This window comes from Seriola lalandi, unplaced genomic scaffold (assembly GCF_002814215.2).
Source record: "Seriola lalandi dorsalis isolate HSWRI2012SDOR001 ecotype SW California unplaced genomic scaffold, Sedor1 jcf7180002054424, whole genome shotgun sequence".
NCBI classification, from domain to species: Eukaryota; Metazoa; Chordata; class Actinopteri; order Carangiformes; family Carangidae; genus Seriola; species Seriola lalandi.
Window position 1 is genome coordinate 14,627 of NW_019524977.1, and position 17,257 is coordinate 31,883.

A 17,257-nucleotide genomic window follows, 5' to 3' on the forward strand; every position below is an offset into this window, starting at 1 on the left:
AAGAACCCGATTAAAGTCTGATATAGACAAAGCTTAACCTCGACCTTAACCTCTGGAAAGAGAATTTGAAACATAAATCTAAACTCTGATGGTTAACCAAAAAATACCACAAAAGTATGAATAACACAGGAGTGTCAGCATCCTTATTGAAAAATATGTCCTCCAATCCAGACAAAAATCAATTCAAAGCATGTTTATGTACTATTAAAGGCGATTAACCTTTAACGGATTTTGAGAACGATCTGGCATATCAATGATAGAGATGGATGGGTTAGAGCTGCGAATGATGGGCGCCGGCCAGTGCATTGCCTTTGATTTCCCATTTCAACTGCCCAGTCATTGGACAAAACAGGAGGGATCATCGAGATAGTTTTAAAATCCTAACCCTTCATAATTTTATGTTGTCAACACATAAATAATATTTACTGCAGGTATATAAACTCATTCTGAACAATGAATTTCCCAGTTGTGGGATTAATAAAGTTAATCTAATCTAAAACAAATGAATAAACATGAGAATGTGAAGTAGTTCCGTCATTCATTCTTGCATTCAGTAGAGCTTACCATGTCTTCTGCTGCCACCTAGTGAAACATTGGGATACTGCATGCTGACTGGACATTAACATGTTAAAAGCTTTAATTTTCACAAACATTTCTTGACTAAATAGTACAACACAAACAACTTTAAATCATCTTTTCAAAATGTATCCAGATATTCAAATGAGTGATACAAAGCACTGCCCTCAGGAACAGACACTCACCCTCAACATATTCAGTAACCAAAACACAGTAATGTCACTGGTATTTTATTATTTTTTTGCAAAACAAAACATGTAATAAAAGAATTTGGGGTATTCAGGGGTTATACAACTATGTGATGCTTTACAAAAAGCAAAACCTTCTTACAATGGAAAACATCAAAATTAGCTACATAATAAATACAGTCTTTTTAAACACTATACAAGATGGTGTATTACTGGAGGTGGCCTAGTCACGCCTCCTCCATAACATTTCTACTTTCATCGGTAGGACAAGATCTTAACCATGACCAAAGGTAGGTGGCAGGGGAATGTTTCAAGCAGTGCACACAGTACAGGCTGAAATATGAAAAAAAAAAAAAAAAAAAGGGATACAAATTTGCCACAGTCCAGAAAACTTGTTTCTCTACACGTATCCTTGTGTCTCCAGGTTTTCCAGTTGTCTTTTTTAAGTTGAATAATCCTACAGGAGAACAGGGGAATGAAGAATGAGAAAAATAATTGAGGTAAAGGCAGAGATGACAAATTAAGACCTCCGAAGTAGGGCTACAAGAATTATTTTCTAAATTTATTAATCTGATTATTATTTTTTCAGTTTGTCAATTAATCATTTAGTCAATGAAATGTCTAAAATAGCTCAGAAAGTTTCTTGGAAGAGGAAATTCTGTGAAAAATGACAAACACAATTATTCAATTATCAAAACAGTTGCAGATTATTTTCCTATCTAGAAGGTGTTTCAGCTCTAATCTGAAAATGCCACATTTTCACAATTCTGACATTTTGTTTACGATTAATTGAGAAAATAATCTTCAGATGAATCATAATGATAAAAATGGTACCACTTTACAATAATACTACCCTTATAAAAGGAGTTATAAATGGTGCATCATTAGGTTTATAATTTGGTTGTTAACACTTTACAGATAATAAATAAATGATTATTAAAAAGGTATGGCTCACTGTTTTGCAAGACCAAGTAAATGCTTACTACTCATTAATCTTACTACTGAGTTACTATTATTTATAACTGGCAAAAGGAGCCTTATAGAAACTCATTAATAAATCATGATGTGTTTTACACTTTGAGGCATCTTTTACAAGTATACATGGTAATAACTCAGTAAGACGAGTAGCAAGCATTAAATATATCTTGCCAAACAGTGAGCCTGTATCAATGTATAAAAACTGCTATAACTTGTTTATAAATAGTTTTTTATGATTTATAAAGTGTTAACAACCAAATTAATAAACTAATTATAAACCATATATAAATCCTTTATAAGGGTAGTCTGATTATAAAATGGTATAATAATAATCATTAGTCTCAGTTATAATCACAGTATTTGTTAGATAAATAAGCCCACTTACAGCTCGTGGTTTCTTGTTCACCTTCATGTCAAACCTGCAACAAAAAAAGTAAGGCTGCATTAGATGTGACCAGACCAGAGACCTGTTTCTGACGGGAGTTATGGTGGAAAGCGATACCACTACTGTGTCATGAAGCCTAAAAAAAAAAGCCCATAACAAGAACGCTAAATGACCATGTGTTTGTTCTTGTTTGTGCACAAATCTACAGCCAACTCATCATCAGACAAGACCAGCAATGGTTTATTTAATTGCTGGAATTGGGTAAACACTGGGGCGAGAAAAAATGAAAATACCCCATTAACAAGCAAGAAAATCTAATGGAGTTCAGAGTACTTGATGCTGGTATGCATTCAATATAAAGAATGAAGTGTTGGACATGCAGTATGAATAACTAGCAAGCTTAAACTCAAACTCTACATGAACAGGCAGAGCAGGAAAAAACTGTGGTAAAGTTGAGGATGGGAGTTTACAGCAGACAGGATGTAAACACCACAGGAGCAGGAAGTAAAAGTCAGACTTACTCAAAGTCATAATCAAACATGGCAGAAGGGCTGAGGGGGGCAGCATTAGGGGAAGGAAGAGAGCAGCAGCTGTTAGTTCACCAACCTGGGGCTAAAGCCCTATGTCTACATAATACTGCAGTCCCGACTATACCGAGTGAGAACACCACTGTCACTGTGTGTTAGGTGGAGCACCTGCTGTGTTAATATGTGGTTAAAAACACTGAAGCTGGAGTCAGGAAAACCTTAATTAGGTGGGAAACACACTGACATTAATTCACTGCAAAGTAACTTATTAATCTTCTTTGTGTTATACTGGTACTGGTATTATCAACAATTCTAAATAGCAAACCAGTCAGTTTTTGAATACATTTTTCACATAATCTATCCGCAGTGACTCTTATAATAAACAATCAGTGTGTGTACTTGCTCATTACTCAGTGTTTCCCAATCCTGGTGTTAGGATCCCCCAAAATGTGAGAGGTTCCCAAGACAGTAACAGGCATGAGAAAGAAACACATATCACACTGGCCCAAAAATTAGACAATATTTAATTTCTGAACAATTTGGAGTTATATTATATTTAAGGACCACACTTTTAAATGTTCATACCATCTTATATTCCTTTCACTTTAACAAGAGAAAAGCAATGAGGACTATTTTCTCCATTGACTACTAGTATCATGAGGGAATTTTAAGGACCTGAGCATTTAGTATTTTTGGAAAAACACAGCAGGAAAAAAAATTATATTTTCTTTTTCTTGTAAAATACTTAACACGTTGACCTCTAAGGGATTGTATAAATCCTTCAAATGGAACAGCCTCAGAATTAAAAACCACTCTTTGATAAAACTGGAGAACAATAATGTTTATATTAAGCCCTTAAACTGTGATGAAGGGTCACAAGTAGACATCGCTTATTTTAGGGGGTCACAGGGCCAAAAAGATCAGGAACCACTGCTTTAACTATCTGGGATATTGTCCGATTTCCTAAAAGGTCATGCATCCAAGGAACCTGAAGTGAGTAATCAGGTTAGAGAAACTCTGAAATGACTAGCTAGATTTCTTCAGGACAAACATTTCTTGACAACAAACACAGTGGGTTTATTTTAGGGTTGTATGATAAAGGCTTCAGGCAAGGACGCTATTGCTGTGATGGCAGGATGAAGAAAAGTTAATTTATATAGAAATAATTTACATTTATAAAGAGATTCAACACATTGACATGTGGACAGGAGGAGCCCGGGATCAACCCTGCCTGATTAGCTGCAGCTGCCTGATCATTACGCATAACTAGGTGTTGTATTCAAAATTAATTTCATTTATCTTAACTGCTCAACTAAAACTGTCAAGTTTGTATGAGTCAGTTTTCAACAAACAAATGACTAAATAACAAAGTGTGTAAATGTGAATCAGAGAGCAGTATCTACTATCACTAACGGCTAGATTAAAGAGCCTGCTGAAACACAAAGTCTTGTATGTTGATTTTGTACCTGTGTCTGTTTTTGTTCTTTCTCTTTTTGTGGCTGGCGTGATGGCTGCCTGAGGAGGAAGAGGAGGCTGCCTTCTGAGGCTTTAAGTCCTGCAGCGTTGAGTCCACATCTTCTGTATCCTCCTGGCTGGGCTCATTTTCTTGGTTCTGGAGATCTGGAGAGGTGTCGCTCTCTGTGCCGCTGCCTGCCTCACCTGATGTGCAAAAACTCATGGTCAGAAAGACTATAGACCATATTCACATGGCGGCCATTTTCCTCTGACGTCACGCTGAGGGTGGGAAGCCTCTTTAAGCCATTTTAATATCTGTAAGTATACCCAGTGGGAGAATGGAGAACTTGTTGAAAAACTTATTTACTTCACTTTCATTCAACCAAATTGATAAATGGGCAGATGAATTTGCGAGGATCCACAAAAGGATTCAAAAAAGGAAACAGCAACTGGATTGAATCTTACATCACGATATTGAAGGTAAGAGCAGCCCACACTGGAGCACTGTAAGCTGATGTTATGCGAGAAAACACTAAGTTTGCAATTAACATAAATTAAGTTTTAGCGCTAATAAGTTGTCAGGTGAAAAATTAGTTCACCGGCTTGTGCAAACGTTAAACATTAACTAACGTTATATAGTTTCACGATCAACCTGCATCAGTGATATGACAGTGGAGCATCACTAACTTCACCTTTAATTGTTTTTGTTGTGAAATGAATGAGTGTTATTCTACTTGTTTCTGACCGTTTCATGAGGCAAAGTCATATTAAACAGTAGAGACAGGAAGAAGGTGACATCAAAGAGAGTTAAGTATTGATTTCAGTGATGGTTGAGGACAGCAGTTCCACCACTGACAGGGCAAAGGCATAAAAACAAGCTGTCATAAAGAGTATCCATCATCTGTTCAGTTGCCGATCAATCGGGAAGTGGTGAAATGACCATTTATCTGATTGCCGACGTTTATGAGTCACAACCTGGTACAAAAAAGAAACATATCATCCTTTCAGTGACAGAATTTGAGCTTCCAACTCTGAGTGTGACATCAGAGGAAAATGGCCACCATGTGAATATGGTCTGTGGAGGAGAAACGTTTCCATCGCTGTTTGAAAAAATGACAAAAACAACTCACGCTTTTCATTCATGTGATCCGGAATCCCTCCAAGAGCACACACTGCCTATCAAGAAAATACATTTGGATTATCAGTGTTTTTGTTACATATGATCAGTTAAATTTAGTGTGAATTAGTACAGAAAGAAGGACTTACTGCAACTGATGTGACAGATGACTTGCTAAATAAACGTTCTGCTTCCTTGAATTTCCTATTCCTTCTATCAGTCTTACTATTAGAGTTCCTGTAGGAAACACAAAATAAAATGTAAACTACATTTGATTAGAAAATGGCTCCAAGTTGTGTTTTAGCTTACGACAAAGCGAGGAAAGTAGCTAAATAACTAGTTTCCACCACAAAGATAATCATCTTGTATTAGAACATACTGAATTGATCACATGCAAAATCCACTAATCTCCCATACCTTCTAAGTCTTAAACATTTCCCCTTATTAGTTTTCTTCGCCATACATTTACACAGACATGTAGAGAGCCCAGGAGTTTGATATCTGATGCTTACTTTTGGTTGGTGAGGTACCGGTCCCATCCCCTGATGATATTGCCATACATCTGGGTGTCTTCTAGGTAGCTGCCTTCAAATGCATATATTTGTCTTTCCAGGTTCACCAGCGTCTCCTGAAATATTGAAGAACCCAAAATTGAACTTAAAGTGATGTCACAGGTTTGCGTCATATTAGTTGTATCATGCAACTCTACAGACTATTGTATGTGTAAATCCCACAAGATCAGCAGTTTCAGAAATACACAAACCAGCCCGTCTAGCACCAACAATCAAGCCATGGTCACTGAGATCAAATTTTCCCCATCTCTGGTGTTTGATTTAAAGATTATCTGAACCCCCTGACCTGTATCTGCAGGGTGTTATGCATTGCACTGCTGCCACATGATTAGCCAATTAGATAACTTATAAAACTATAAACTAATAAATAGGTGTTTTAATAAAATGCTTGGTGTGTGTATATGTTGAGTAAAATACTGACTTGCTGAAATACTGAGTTGTAGCCACACTTTTGTGAAAAGTAGGTAATGTACAGAGATGGCCTGACTGAGGTGTAAACATGATTGACAGACTCAGAGTTGATTTGTTTTGCTTAGCCGGTGAATAGTTTCTATGTCAACATACATTTTCCTTGTGATGCATTCCGAACGAACCATGGGTACAGACACACCGGAAGAGCCAAAACAACGCGAGAACTCTGCCAAACCGGGCGGTGGTTAGCATGTAGCTGAGCTTACTAACCAGCTGACATATTAGTCTAAGTACGTTGCAGCGGTTTCTAACAAGCCAATGATTAAAAATTAAAATATATCTGAAAAGCTAGCCCCACCAGACTGAAAAGTAGAGAAATCGACCAACATATTTGCTAATGTTAACATCGTTAGCTTAGCTCTTAGCAAGGCCTCGGCTAGCAGCGTGCAAACTACGAGGTAGACGTTTAAGTTATAGTTGCCTGTAAATTATAAAATGCTTAATGTTACTTTCATCTCTGGGGAAACTGCGGTAACTTTAACTTACAGCAAGTTCTTGTTTCCTCTTCACCAGCTCAGCGAGCTCCCGGCGGGTGTCCGGGATCTGCGGTGGAGTCGCCTTTGCATGCATCGCCATGATGGATCGAGGTTATCTAGCTACAAAACAACGGCGGGTTGGTTTGTAAAGAGCGCCCGATTGACTCCGGTTTACCGACAGATGCCGCTGAAGGGCAGCTCCAGGACGGCGGGTCGAACCACTGTTGCCAGGTTTGTTTGACAAAAAGTATCCGAGCCTACAGTCGTCATAAAGTGGTCCGGTTTTTAATTTTCGTTCAGGAGAGGGGTTTTTTGTCCACGGCCTTTCAGATAATGTTACATTACACGTTAAAAGACTTCACGTATATGTTTAAATGTACAGCATAATGCCGACATGGATTGTGAGTTAGTTGCTGTTGGCTACAACCCCTGATCCATTTATTTAAGTATATTTTCGTTTACATTATGCACAATTAAGCGCACTGAATGAGCTGTTAGCAAATCCGGTTTGCTTTGTACCATTGCATGTACTGGCAACTGTGACGTGAAACATCGTAAAACTTAAAAATCAGTTGATTTACAAGCTAGTTCTGCGGGAACGTGTCTTTTCTGATTTGATCTTGATTTGATCTGAACATATGTATATCGTGTCTGTGTGTTCAGATTTGATTGAGTTCTGACTATGATTTTAATTGGTTCGCTATTAAAGTAGCTCACGTTAATGTCCAATCTGGCAACTCTTCGTCGAATCATACACTGTTTTCACGTCGCCATGGCAACACGACCTGTGAGCTTTTTTAATGGCTTCTGATTTACAAATTTCATCATAAACTTTTTAGGCTTATCCAATGAACCATGAGCAACATGTACAGAGGATCTGATAAAAGTGAGTGTAAACAAAACTTAATTTCATTTTGAGCTGAAAATATAATCCGACAAAATGTTTCTTTTGATCTTCTAGCAGATAAGCTTCAGGCTTCATCCTCCACACCGACGAAATATCAAAGAGTGGTGATAACAAATCAAGAAAAGAAGGGGTTTTCATCTCAAGCAAAGAGATTCCCCTCACAAGTCTGTCTGGTAGGACATTTAACTCACCTTACATCAGCTTAAGCAATTAAAAGGCTAAACATAGACATAGTGATGTGTATTTGTTTCAGAATGACAACCCAGGACCGGGCAGCTATGGCTGTATTCCCAGTGCTGAAGTTACAAGTCCTTCCTTCTCAAAGAAAGGCACCACAGGCTTTGTTGCATCCAAGGTCAGGAGGTGTCCTGCTCATTGGCACTGATTTCAGGGGAATTCTGAGCAGGGACAAGGTCATAGAAATACTGAGATCAGCAATATTATATCTTGTAGAATATTGTGAGGAATAATTTTTTTGTCAAAAGATATTAAGCAAAATTTCTTAAGATACATGATGGGAAGGTAGAAATATCAATCAAGGAAATAAAAGTGGTGAATGTTGTAATTAAATTGGGAATTAATTTAGTGTTACTTTACATTTTGTACTTAAGGTAATTTTTTTGGATTTAAATTCTATTTATTTGCTATGTCATGTCATGTCATATCATATCATATCAATAGGTTGCCCGGGGTTACAGAAACCCACAGAGAGCCGTCCCAGGACCAAATGTTTACAACATCCAGAGCTCGTTTATAAACAAGTATGATTTCAACATTGGGGTGTCCAGGGTGTTCAGGCTGCCTGTGGCTGTGCAGCTGGATGCTCCGAAGCATAAAACTCCAGCGCCAAATCAATATGATGTATGTATGTGTATGGTGCATGTTGCTTTTAAGGACTAGCTTCTGTGACTGTGTATGCTGTGGTTAATGTACAGCTTTTTGCTGCTTCTCTGTGTTCAGGTCAGTTGTGGTAGTAGAGAGAGAATCTCCTCAGTGGTTGGTACATCAGCTTTCCTCTCAAAAATTGGACGTGACTCATTTTACACAAACAACAATGTGCCATCACCATGTAATTACCTCACTGTGTTCACAAATAATCTAATTTTACACCTTTTTTATTTTTTTACTTTAAGTTCATTTTTAATATTACATCATACATTTGTTATAGGCCAATATGAGGTGAACAACCATTTAATCCAGCACAGCTCCAAGGCAGTTTTGTCCCCCTTCAAATCTAAAACTCAGAGAATCCCTGCTCTAGTGGACAACCACATGCCGGGCCCAGGAGCCTACAGTCCCCACCAGGTCCCCGCACTGGTGAAGAAGGCCATCCTACCGTGAGTAAATAGATAATATTTATGGCTTTGGGTTTGAGTTACCCTGTTATTTCTTCTTGATAGTCTAAAAATGTAAATTCTGTTAACTGTGTTTCAAGGAGGGGGTGTTATTTGGCAATATCAGCGCCTCCTCTGATTGCTCCTAAGGATCCACCCATGCCAGGTCCCGGCCAGTATGATATAGGGAATTATGATGGCGCATCCAAGCATCCGATGCTCACTGCTGCATTTGCATCAAGAACCAAAAGACTACCCGAACACTCAGGGGCTGATATGAAGCCAGGTCCAGGTAATACTTAAAAAACAAATCCACTACATAAAACATTAATGCTTTTTTAAAATCTGTGAATTACTACAGAAATATAGGTGATGTGATGCTCAATGAAACACAATGTCCAAAATCAAAGAGAGGAGGTTTCTTACCAGACTCATCATTTCACACACAGTTGTAGAATAAACTCTGATGCTGACTTCTGCAGTGACCACACACCAGTTGTAGTCACAAGCTAATTTGAAAATCTTGACATAAATAATTTGTGATTAGAATAAATTTGCATCCAAACTGGAGCAGTGGGACCTGAGAATGGGGAATTGTTGGAAACTGATGACTTAAGTGAATTTAAATGAGGCAGTGTAAGGAAAGTAGGTGCACAAAAAAAAATTCATAACAACATTTCATCATTAATTAACTTCCTGGAATAATTTTAGGATTATTTTTACTTTAATTACATTGGTTTCATGTCACTATTTATCTACATATCAATAGTCCTGTTCACTATGAGCAGTTGTTAAAGGATTATGGCTAGCCAAGAAAAACATACCAAATCAAGTTTGGTTGTGTATAACTTCAGTCAGGAAGAGGCGGGGAAATGTTATGCTCTTGTACATAATTTACATTCTAGATTTTGACCAAGGACACCTGAAAAGTCTGAAAGGTTAGTGCTGAATTAAGGTACTTTGAGTAAGGGTTTGTTATTGTACTCTCACCTATGTTATTTAGTAGTTATGATGGTTTTGTTCTAAGACCATATTTGATGTCGGTTTCACCACAGATTTCACAGATTAATTGAAATCTAATGACGCATTATATTTAGCACCCTTAGAATTTTGATGCATATTGTAACAGGATTTTTCTAACCTAAATTCCTCCTGTGAACGAGCTATCACAAATCTTGGATAAAACTTTTCACATCAGATATTTCTCAATTTTGATATTTCTGTAGTTACCCTGGAAAAGAAAATGTGCAATTCATCCATGTTTGAAGCCAGTACGTGATATTAATTAAGAGGCGGATTAACAGAAGTATTTTTTTGGCCTGGAGCTGAAAAGGTAAATTCTCCCTTTACACAAAGCTGTGACACATTTAAACAAGGAATGCCTCTGACTTTTATGATTTAAACAAGAGACCAAGCTCTCACTCATTGAACATGCATCTCCATCTCTTATTGTCTGAAGCAAGAGAGCAGAGAACTCCCCTCAATGTGGAAGCTGTCGTACTATATAAAGTTCACTCTGATTTTAAAGTTTCAGTCAAAATGAGAAATGGTGAGATAAGAACACGATTTTTAGTGGCAGTAGCTCAGGTTATCCGTTTGCCTCTGACTGTAGTCTGTCTGGTTGAAGGAGATTGTATAATGTAACAGTAGCTGGACTTTCTCTTTCTCTTCTCAGGTTTCTATAATCCACAGATTTTGTCAAAGCAGTCCTTCTTTTACAACGACTCCAGAGTCTGGATTCCTGCATGAAGCTTTCAAAGGAAACTGCAGTAACTGTAAATTCTTCACATGCATAAACTGATTATCCTTATGTGCAAGGTATGTGTCTCTATGTTATAAATGTACATGGATTCATGTATCTGTCATTTTTTTTAGATCAGTATTTACTGAGAGAGAAGGATTAAAAGAAAGTGTTTGCAATCATTTAGTCTTTATTTTGATGTCTTTGAGGCCAGTGAGATGTAAGACTGAGATATGGAGGATCAATCATATTCAGTATTTATCCAAACTGGAGATGTGAGGGAAAAGCCATATGTTTTCTCCTCACCCTAGTTTCCTGATGCTCTGATCTGGAGATGATATAGCAGTAAGTGTTGCTGCAGTTCCAACAGCTGCTGGTCCAGTCAGTGGCAGCCACAGTAACAGCTGACAGCTTGAGATGACACCACTGTGCCAACTGCTGGAGGGCAGCACAGGGGTGGAGTGTGACTCTCTATGTGAGCAATGTGACTGACTGGGCATGAGGCAGGGTTGGAGTTTAACCCAGAGACAAATGGACACATCAGTAACTGGCTCTATCAGACCTTGTATTGTTAGAGCAGTGGCTACAGCAATTTTCTTGTTTTAAAGCAATAGTTCCACATGCTGGGAAGTTTGCTTGTTAGATGACAATATTGACTGATTAACATAATAGATATTTTCATAATAACAATTTATCAAATGATGTAAAGTCAATGTTACAACATAAAAGGGGTGAATCTGCAGCTCCACTCAGCATTATGAGTTCAGCTCTCTGTTTATCAGCGACTCACAAATTTACTATTTAGGTTGCAGGCCCACTGTCGTCTACCTGCTCATCACCAAACAGCAGACAGAAACAGTTATCGACTAGCTGTTGAACGTAGTGGAGCCGATTGTGAGTCCGATGATTCCCTCAGGAGATAGTGGAGACACAAGCAGAGCTAAAAGGGAGGGAGTATAGGCCAGAAACACAACTCCAAATGAATAATAATGTTGATCTGTTACTGCTGGTTGTTTAAATAAGCAACTCTTTGCTAACTAGTGCACCATATCAACCATATCACAATTGGTTTCCATTGACCCTAAGTGGACAAAAATCTGTTATTGCAGAGTCCTTAAGATTTTCATGAAATCAGAACCTGATTTTAGAACCTGAAACTTATGATCAGCATCTTACAGTGGCGTTTTCTCCCTTAGGCCGAGGGAAGCCAGGGGCCCCCTTGTCGTTTTATACAAGAAACAACAAAACATGTTTGTAATTTTATCTCATTGATAACAGTTTCTGCCTCAATCTGTGCAAAAATCTAAAGAGTAAAAAGGACAAAGAGAGTGAGAGTTTTATAAATCTTCTCATCTAAATCACTGGAAAGTGAATAAGTGAATTTACCAACATGTTGAACTTTAAGGCTGAGGAGAAATTTTTACTCTGGAAAACTGGTAAAAACACTACCATTGCTGCAGCTGCTTACATGGAAATTTCAGGGAGATAAATCCCTGGAAATGACTGAACAAAACAACAACATGGTGCCAAAGCGTTGTTACTTCTACCTCATGCTTGTTTCCATCTGCAAAGACAGAGGATGCAATCAACAGTGTCACCTGCTCGCAAAAAAATCAGCTGGAGATTTTTCCCCAGCTCTGCTCTCAATAACCACAACAACTGCAGACACGCCTGACTCCCACTGTAGCAGCTGTAGTTATATTCAGACTCTGACTTCAGCAGTGTGCTCTCCAAATATGTGTACTCGCCCTGTAAAACCAAACCATTGTGTAATTTGGGGCTTTTACAATGAAAGAGGATTTTATTACTCTCTACTGTAGACAGTAGGGAGTAATAAAGCCTGGTGTAACTGCTGGCTTTTTGGGTTAGAGGGTTTTTATGTAGTGATTTGTGACAGTGTGTTGGAGGGGGAATGAACTACATGCCTCTGTGGGTTTATGGGAGGCTCTCTGCACTGCCCCATGTCTCAGTCAGGTGCAGGCGAGTATGGGCATGCACGCCCTCCAAGGAAGTCTCAGAAAAAGAAAAAGCTCTCTGTTGAAGGCTACAGGCAGAATGATCTTATCTGATTAAAAATCCTTCCTTCTTCATTCATTTAAGTGCTCTCACCAGGTTTACTGATTGATTTTAAATTAGACCAATAATAGTCTGAGAGAGCTAATAAAAGTGATGCTGCCAGCATCAGAGTGAAGAGATCATCATTTCGATGTAAGCTTATGCCTGTTGCTTGGCAATACATCAGTAGATTGCAGCAGAATTTGTTATGCTGCAATTTCAAGAGTCTTGCGTAAAATGTTTAAAGACACATGGTGTATTTATGGATCCTTGAGAAACAGAACATGAGGTTATAATGAAATTACACTAGGAAAAGATGAGGGAAAGGATTTTCCTGATGGGAACTTTTAGCTGTAGTCTTTATCGTTTTACTGCATCTGTGTCTGAAAACCATCAGCAGTGCATCAGTCCTTTCACGGATCAAGATGTGCTCTGATACATTAGGTCATTTATTTAGAGGTTATGTCTTTGAAAATACACCCCACCCCCACTTCATTCTCTCTTTGTTTTCTAGAAAAACAACACAGGTCCTCGAGGGCCTCTAATCCTCTGATATCAGATTTTTCAGGAGAAATAGAAAATCCAGATCTGCAGTGTCAGACACGGAAACGCAGTAACAAATACTCTGATATGGAAATGGTAGTCTATCGGTCTGGTGTGTTGTCAGAGAGACACTGGTTGTGATGCAGATGAACATGATATTGAAGGTTTATTGAACGCTCCCTGCATTTGTCCGACCTACCCCTGAATTACATTTCCTGCCCTTGCATTTCTGAATCCCATTACTGCATCAACAAATCCTTTTTAACAAGACTCCAGACTCAACAACAGAGACAGAGCCGTGCGCTGTTTCACAGACACCAGAAGTTGAAATCCATCCATTAGTCCTGATGGAACTGCTTCCTGTCGTGCGTTGCAGGGCGACCAGTAGATTGATTGGCAGTGGCTATCTTTAGCCTTTATTGACCATGTTTAAAGGAATACTTCAGACATTATCTGCTCACTCATAAGTCTGCTGAAGTTTTTTGAAGGGTAATTTTTAAGAAGGCTGAGCTGTAACTTTGCTTGTCCTGAAACTAAAGTTGCAAAAGACAGTTTTTAAATTTAGGCTGAACTATGAGGAATGAGTGAAATAAAAAGTGAAAAATCCGGAAGTGCAAGACTCAGTATCAGCCACAACCCAAGTGTTTGGAGTCCTGAAGTCTGTGAAGTCCTAAGTGTCTTCACCAGCTAAGTGGGTCATGCATATTTTATCTCTGTGGTAACACTGGTACATTTGGTCCTTTAGTATTCAGTGTAACATCATGTTATATTATCTATCTTGCTCTAATAAGAGCCTGAAATCAAAATCAAAGGTTCTTATTTGTAGTCAGTGCCTCTTTTTGTCCTGCTGATTCAAGAGAAAAATGATGATGACCTCATCTATAATTAATCTAAATTTTTAATCTAAATGACCAAAAAAGCTTGTGGTCAGACTATTTATAAAAGGCCTCTTTTTAAAAAAAGAAAAAAAAAAAAAAGAATGGCACTCATTGCTCCTCTATATTCAAGTATGAGAGGAGACATTATTTTCATATAATAATCACTGATGCAAAAGTGTTTTGACAAAATCCATATTATCCATTAACTGATATTTATGTGTTCCCAGAATGAGACACTGTATTTTGATCAAATTACGTAAATAAACCGCTGTTTAATATCATCATGGTCTTTAATGTATAATGTTAAGGTTTGTCATCCTTCTGCTGCTTGTCTTGTTATCACAGAAGACTGGGCCTACTCAGTGTCCTGCAGTGACAGGAGGGTCATATCAATTATTAATTAGCTTGTCATCACCAATAATCTGATAGTGTCCTGTCACTTCTTATACACGAGAAATGTGGCTTAAGTGTGTCGTATGCAACATTTTGGTCTTACTGCTTATCTCTATAGAAAGCATACTATAGGATCATTTGTCAATTTATTGGTAGGCTTATAGAGACCTAGGTGTTATTTTTTGTTTGTGTCTTATTAGTATTCCAGAGATGCTCCAATGAAATATGTTTTCTTGTGATAATCAATACTTATTACATGTTTATGAAATTAATGTGTATTTTTCCTAAAAATGTCATCGCAATTCCCCAGAGCCTAAAGTGACATCTGCTTGTTTTATCCAACCAAAACTCCAAACCTCGAAATTACTACAAATAATATGTAATAGAAAATAACTAAAAGGAAAATGCACCAAATTTGGTTCGGTGGTTTTTTTAATGGTTTTTGACTGTCATCAATATAGTCAGGCTACTAATTATTTTTCTGTCAACCGTCTTATCAATAAATCAACTAATTTTATCTGTACTTGTTTTTACTGTTTGGTTTTTGAATCTACAACAAAGCATATTTTAGAACATTGTTATATGTTTTCTATGAAAAATATTTGTATAATAACAGGTAACTAAAGTTGGCAAATAACTATAGTGAAGTAAAAGGCACAATATGTCCCTCTGAAATGTACTTTCGTTACAAACACCTCTATTTTGCACAGTACTTTAGTAAATGTACTTAGTTACTTTCTACCATTACTGGAAGTAAATGAGCTCTTGTAACCGTTAATGAACGTGAACTGTTATAATGACACAGACAGTCGGTTAAAGACACGGTCCTGACCGCTCACCTCAGTCCAGGCAGCAAGGCCGTTTTCAGCTGCTGGAAATCATCTAATGGATCAGACCATTCACAGGGTCCAGGAGTTAAGAGGACACCTCTGTCCTGTTGCTATGGCTACACTCGATGAGAGAGGCCTCACTGCAAATAAAGAGCATTGTTTCATGTTCTGAATGTGATCCATTACTTAGCTGGTTTTTGTGGTTTATTACTGGACAAATTAGTTTCTTCCCTTGTGAAACACTTGGTTCAGTCCGGTTGTCCGGCATGCGGTTTTTCGCTGCGATCGGCGGCGTCAACAAGGAAATTACAACCGGAAATAAAGCAGGCGTGCCGTCAGAATAAAATGCGGTTACATTTTTTTTCTTCTGACCAGTTCTTGCGATGGATGACCAGGGGGAACTAAACTGAATGAATATAATTTAAGGGTTTGCTGATGCCATCATGCCGATCTTTATTTCACAAAAATTCAACATGAATCATTTTGTATTAGTTTCTTCATCTATCATTGAATTCTGATAAGAAAAAATTGTGGGGTGGGTGGTCGTGGTTTTTTTCAGCTCCTGAGGGCGGGCTGCCAGACAAAGTTTGAGAATCATGGTTTTAACTTTGCTCATTTTGTATGGTTAAAAGAGAAGAAGAAGATTTCTATTAATGATGATTTCACCCATTTTCAACCTGTAGTATTAGTTTCACTGAAATAACATTCACTCTCTTTCACTTTGCCATGAGGAAAATTCTGCGGCAATAGTTTGAGCATGAAACTAATAATAAATTCTAATAACTATAATGAATGAATTAATGATGATAAAAAAACAAATTATTATTATTGTTATTATTATTATTGTTGCGGTTGTTGTTATTAAGTATAGTGGGCCTATTAGTGTTCAGTTCAGTACGTTCAATGGCATTTATGTCCAATGTAAAACATGTATGAAATTATATACAGTAATTGCGTCACACAGATACTAAATATTTGTTGTTAGACCTAAACTGCTAAACAACTATGTAATGTGTTGAGCGTGTCCAAGGAATACGCGTTAATTTTATTCTGAAAAATGTGACCGGAAGTGTGTTTTTCTTTTTAACTTTCCTTGGCTGACAGGACTCACTAAAGCTTTTTATTCTCACACTGTACATTTTCCACTGAACACCCGTGGACCTACTCGATTGGACCGAGCCTTTAATTTTAAAAGACACTGACACCGTTTCACTTCAGTTTAACAAACATCAGGCATTTCCCGCTGTTTTCAGTCGGATCCGTTTTATTTCCACATCATTTTTTGGTCACTTTTTCTCTATTCCGGTTGGATTTACAAAGGGCGTGTTTGGGCGAGCTGTACCGGGAGTTTCATCTCCTGTACTGGAGCGACTCTGAGGAATGACAGCAACTGGAACCGGACTGCGATCCGCCTGAACGGAGACGATGGATTATCAGGAGCTGGGAAATCATCTGGAGGAAAAGCTAACACTTACAGACAAATGTGAGTATCCTGGTCAATAGACATAAAAATTAGGTCATGAATAAGTAGAATGAAGGTGACAGCAGGGTGGTGGTGGGGGATTCTGAATATTACATTATTAATAATGATATTAACAACCACAATGAATCTGTTTTTATTTATCTATACACGCTCCGTCCAGTGATATGCCCGGAAATATTTCGCTTTTACAGCTGCTATAATACACGTAAATCTGAGAAAACAGGATGTTTGTCCCGCTGTCATTCCTCCATACAGCGGCTGTCTGCGTCTCCAACAGGCGGGTCCTGACCAGCACTAGAGCTGTGGTCTCCATTTCCAAACACGCCAGTGGTGCAGGGTGAAAAATGG

General features: G+C 38.0%; 3 protein-coding genes across 11 annotated transcripts in view; 2 read left to right on the forward strand and 1 right to left on the reverse strand.

The window, feature by feature from the left end:
* Nucleotides 1-790: 790 nt before the first annotated feature.
* meaf6 (MYST/Esa1-associated factor 6) lies at nucleotides 791-6,905 on the reverse strand. 2 transcript variants are annotated; one of them, XM_023410376.2, is made up of 8 exons: nucleotides 6,756-6,905; nucleotides 5,739-5,854; nucleotides 5,376-5,463; nucleotides 5,240-5,285; nucleotides 4,121-4,313; nucleotides 2,649-2,678; nucleotides 2,128-2,161; nucleotides 791-1,221 (listed from the first exon to the last, which is right to left on the reverse strand). In XM_023410376.2, exons 1-8 carry the CDS (start codon nucleotides 6,843-6,845, stop codon nucleotides 1,207-1,209), a joined length of 612 nt encoding a protein of 203 aa, XP_023266144.1. In that variant the 5' UTR covers nucleotides 6,846-6,905; the 3' UTR covers nucleotides 791-1,206. The 2 variants fall into 2 exon arrangements, with proteins under 2 accessions (XP_023266144.1, XP_023266145.1); XM_023410377.2 differs by lacking the exon at nucleotides 2,649-2,678 and having other exon boundaries at nucleotides 6,756-6,904.
* An 86-nt stretch (nucleotides 6,906-6,991) lies between these two features.
* Nucleotides 6,992-15,119, forward strand: stpg1 (sperm-tail PG-rich repeat containing 1). Of its 3 annotated transcripts, XM_023410374.2 has the most exons (8): nucleotides 6,992-7,631; nucleotides 7,707-7,825; nucleotides 7,906-8,007; nucleotides 8,334-8,513; nucleotides 8,613-8,721; nucleotides 8,821-8,989; nucleotides 9,088-9,278; nucleotides 10,662-15,119. In XM_023410374.2, exons 1-8 carry the CDS (start codon nucleotides 7,601-7,603, stop codon nucleotides 10,733-10,735), a joined length of 975 nt encoding a protein of 324 aa, XP_023266142.1. In that variant the 5' UTR covers nucleotides 6,992-7,600; the 3' UTR covers nucleotides 10,736-15,119. The 3 variants fall into 3 exon arrangements, with proteins under 3 accessions (XP_023266142.1, XP_087031296.1, XP_023266143.2); XM_087175170.1 differs by having other exon boundaries at nucleotides 8,613-8,989; XM_023410375.2 differs by lacking the exons at nucleotides 6,992-7,631; nucleotides 7,707-7,825 and having other exon boundaries at nucleotides 7,832-8,065; nucleotides 8,613-8,989.
* Nucleotides 15,120-16,544: 1,425 nt separating this feature from the next.
* LOC111658001 (uncharacterized) overlaps nucleotides 16,545-17,257 on the forward strand; it is a 37,104-nt gene continuing 36,391 nt past the window's right edge. For 5 of the 6 annotated variants that reach the window (XM_023410363.1, XM_023410365.1, XM_023410366.1 and 2 more), the window contains exon 1: nucleotides 16,545-16,909. In XM_023410363.1, coding sequence (XP_023266131.1) covers nucleotides 16,852-16,909 — 58 coding nt within the window. In that variant the 5' untranslated portion in view covers nucleotides 16,545-16,851. The remainder of the gene's footprint in view (nucleotides 16,910-17,257) is intronic. The other variant, XM_023410367.2, reaches the window with a different exon arrangement.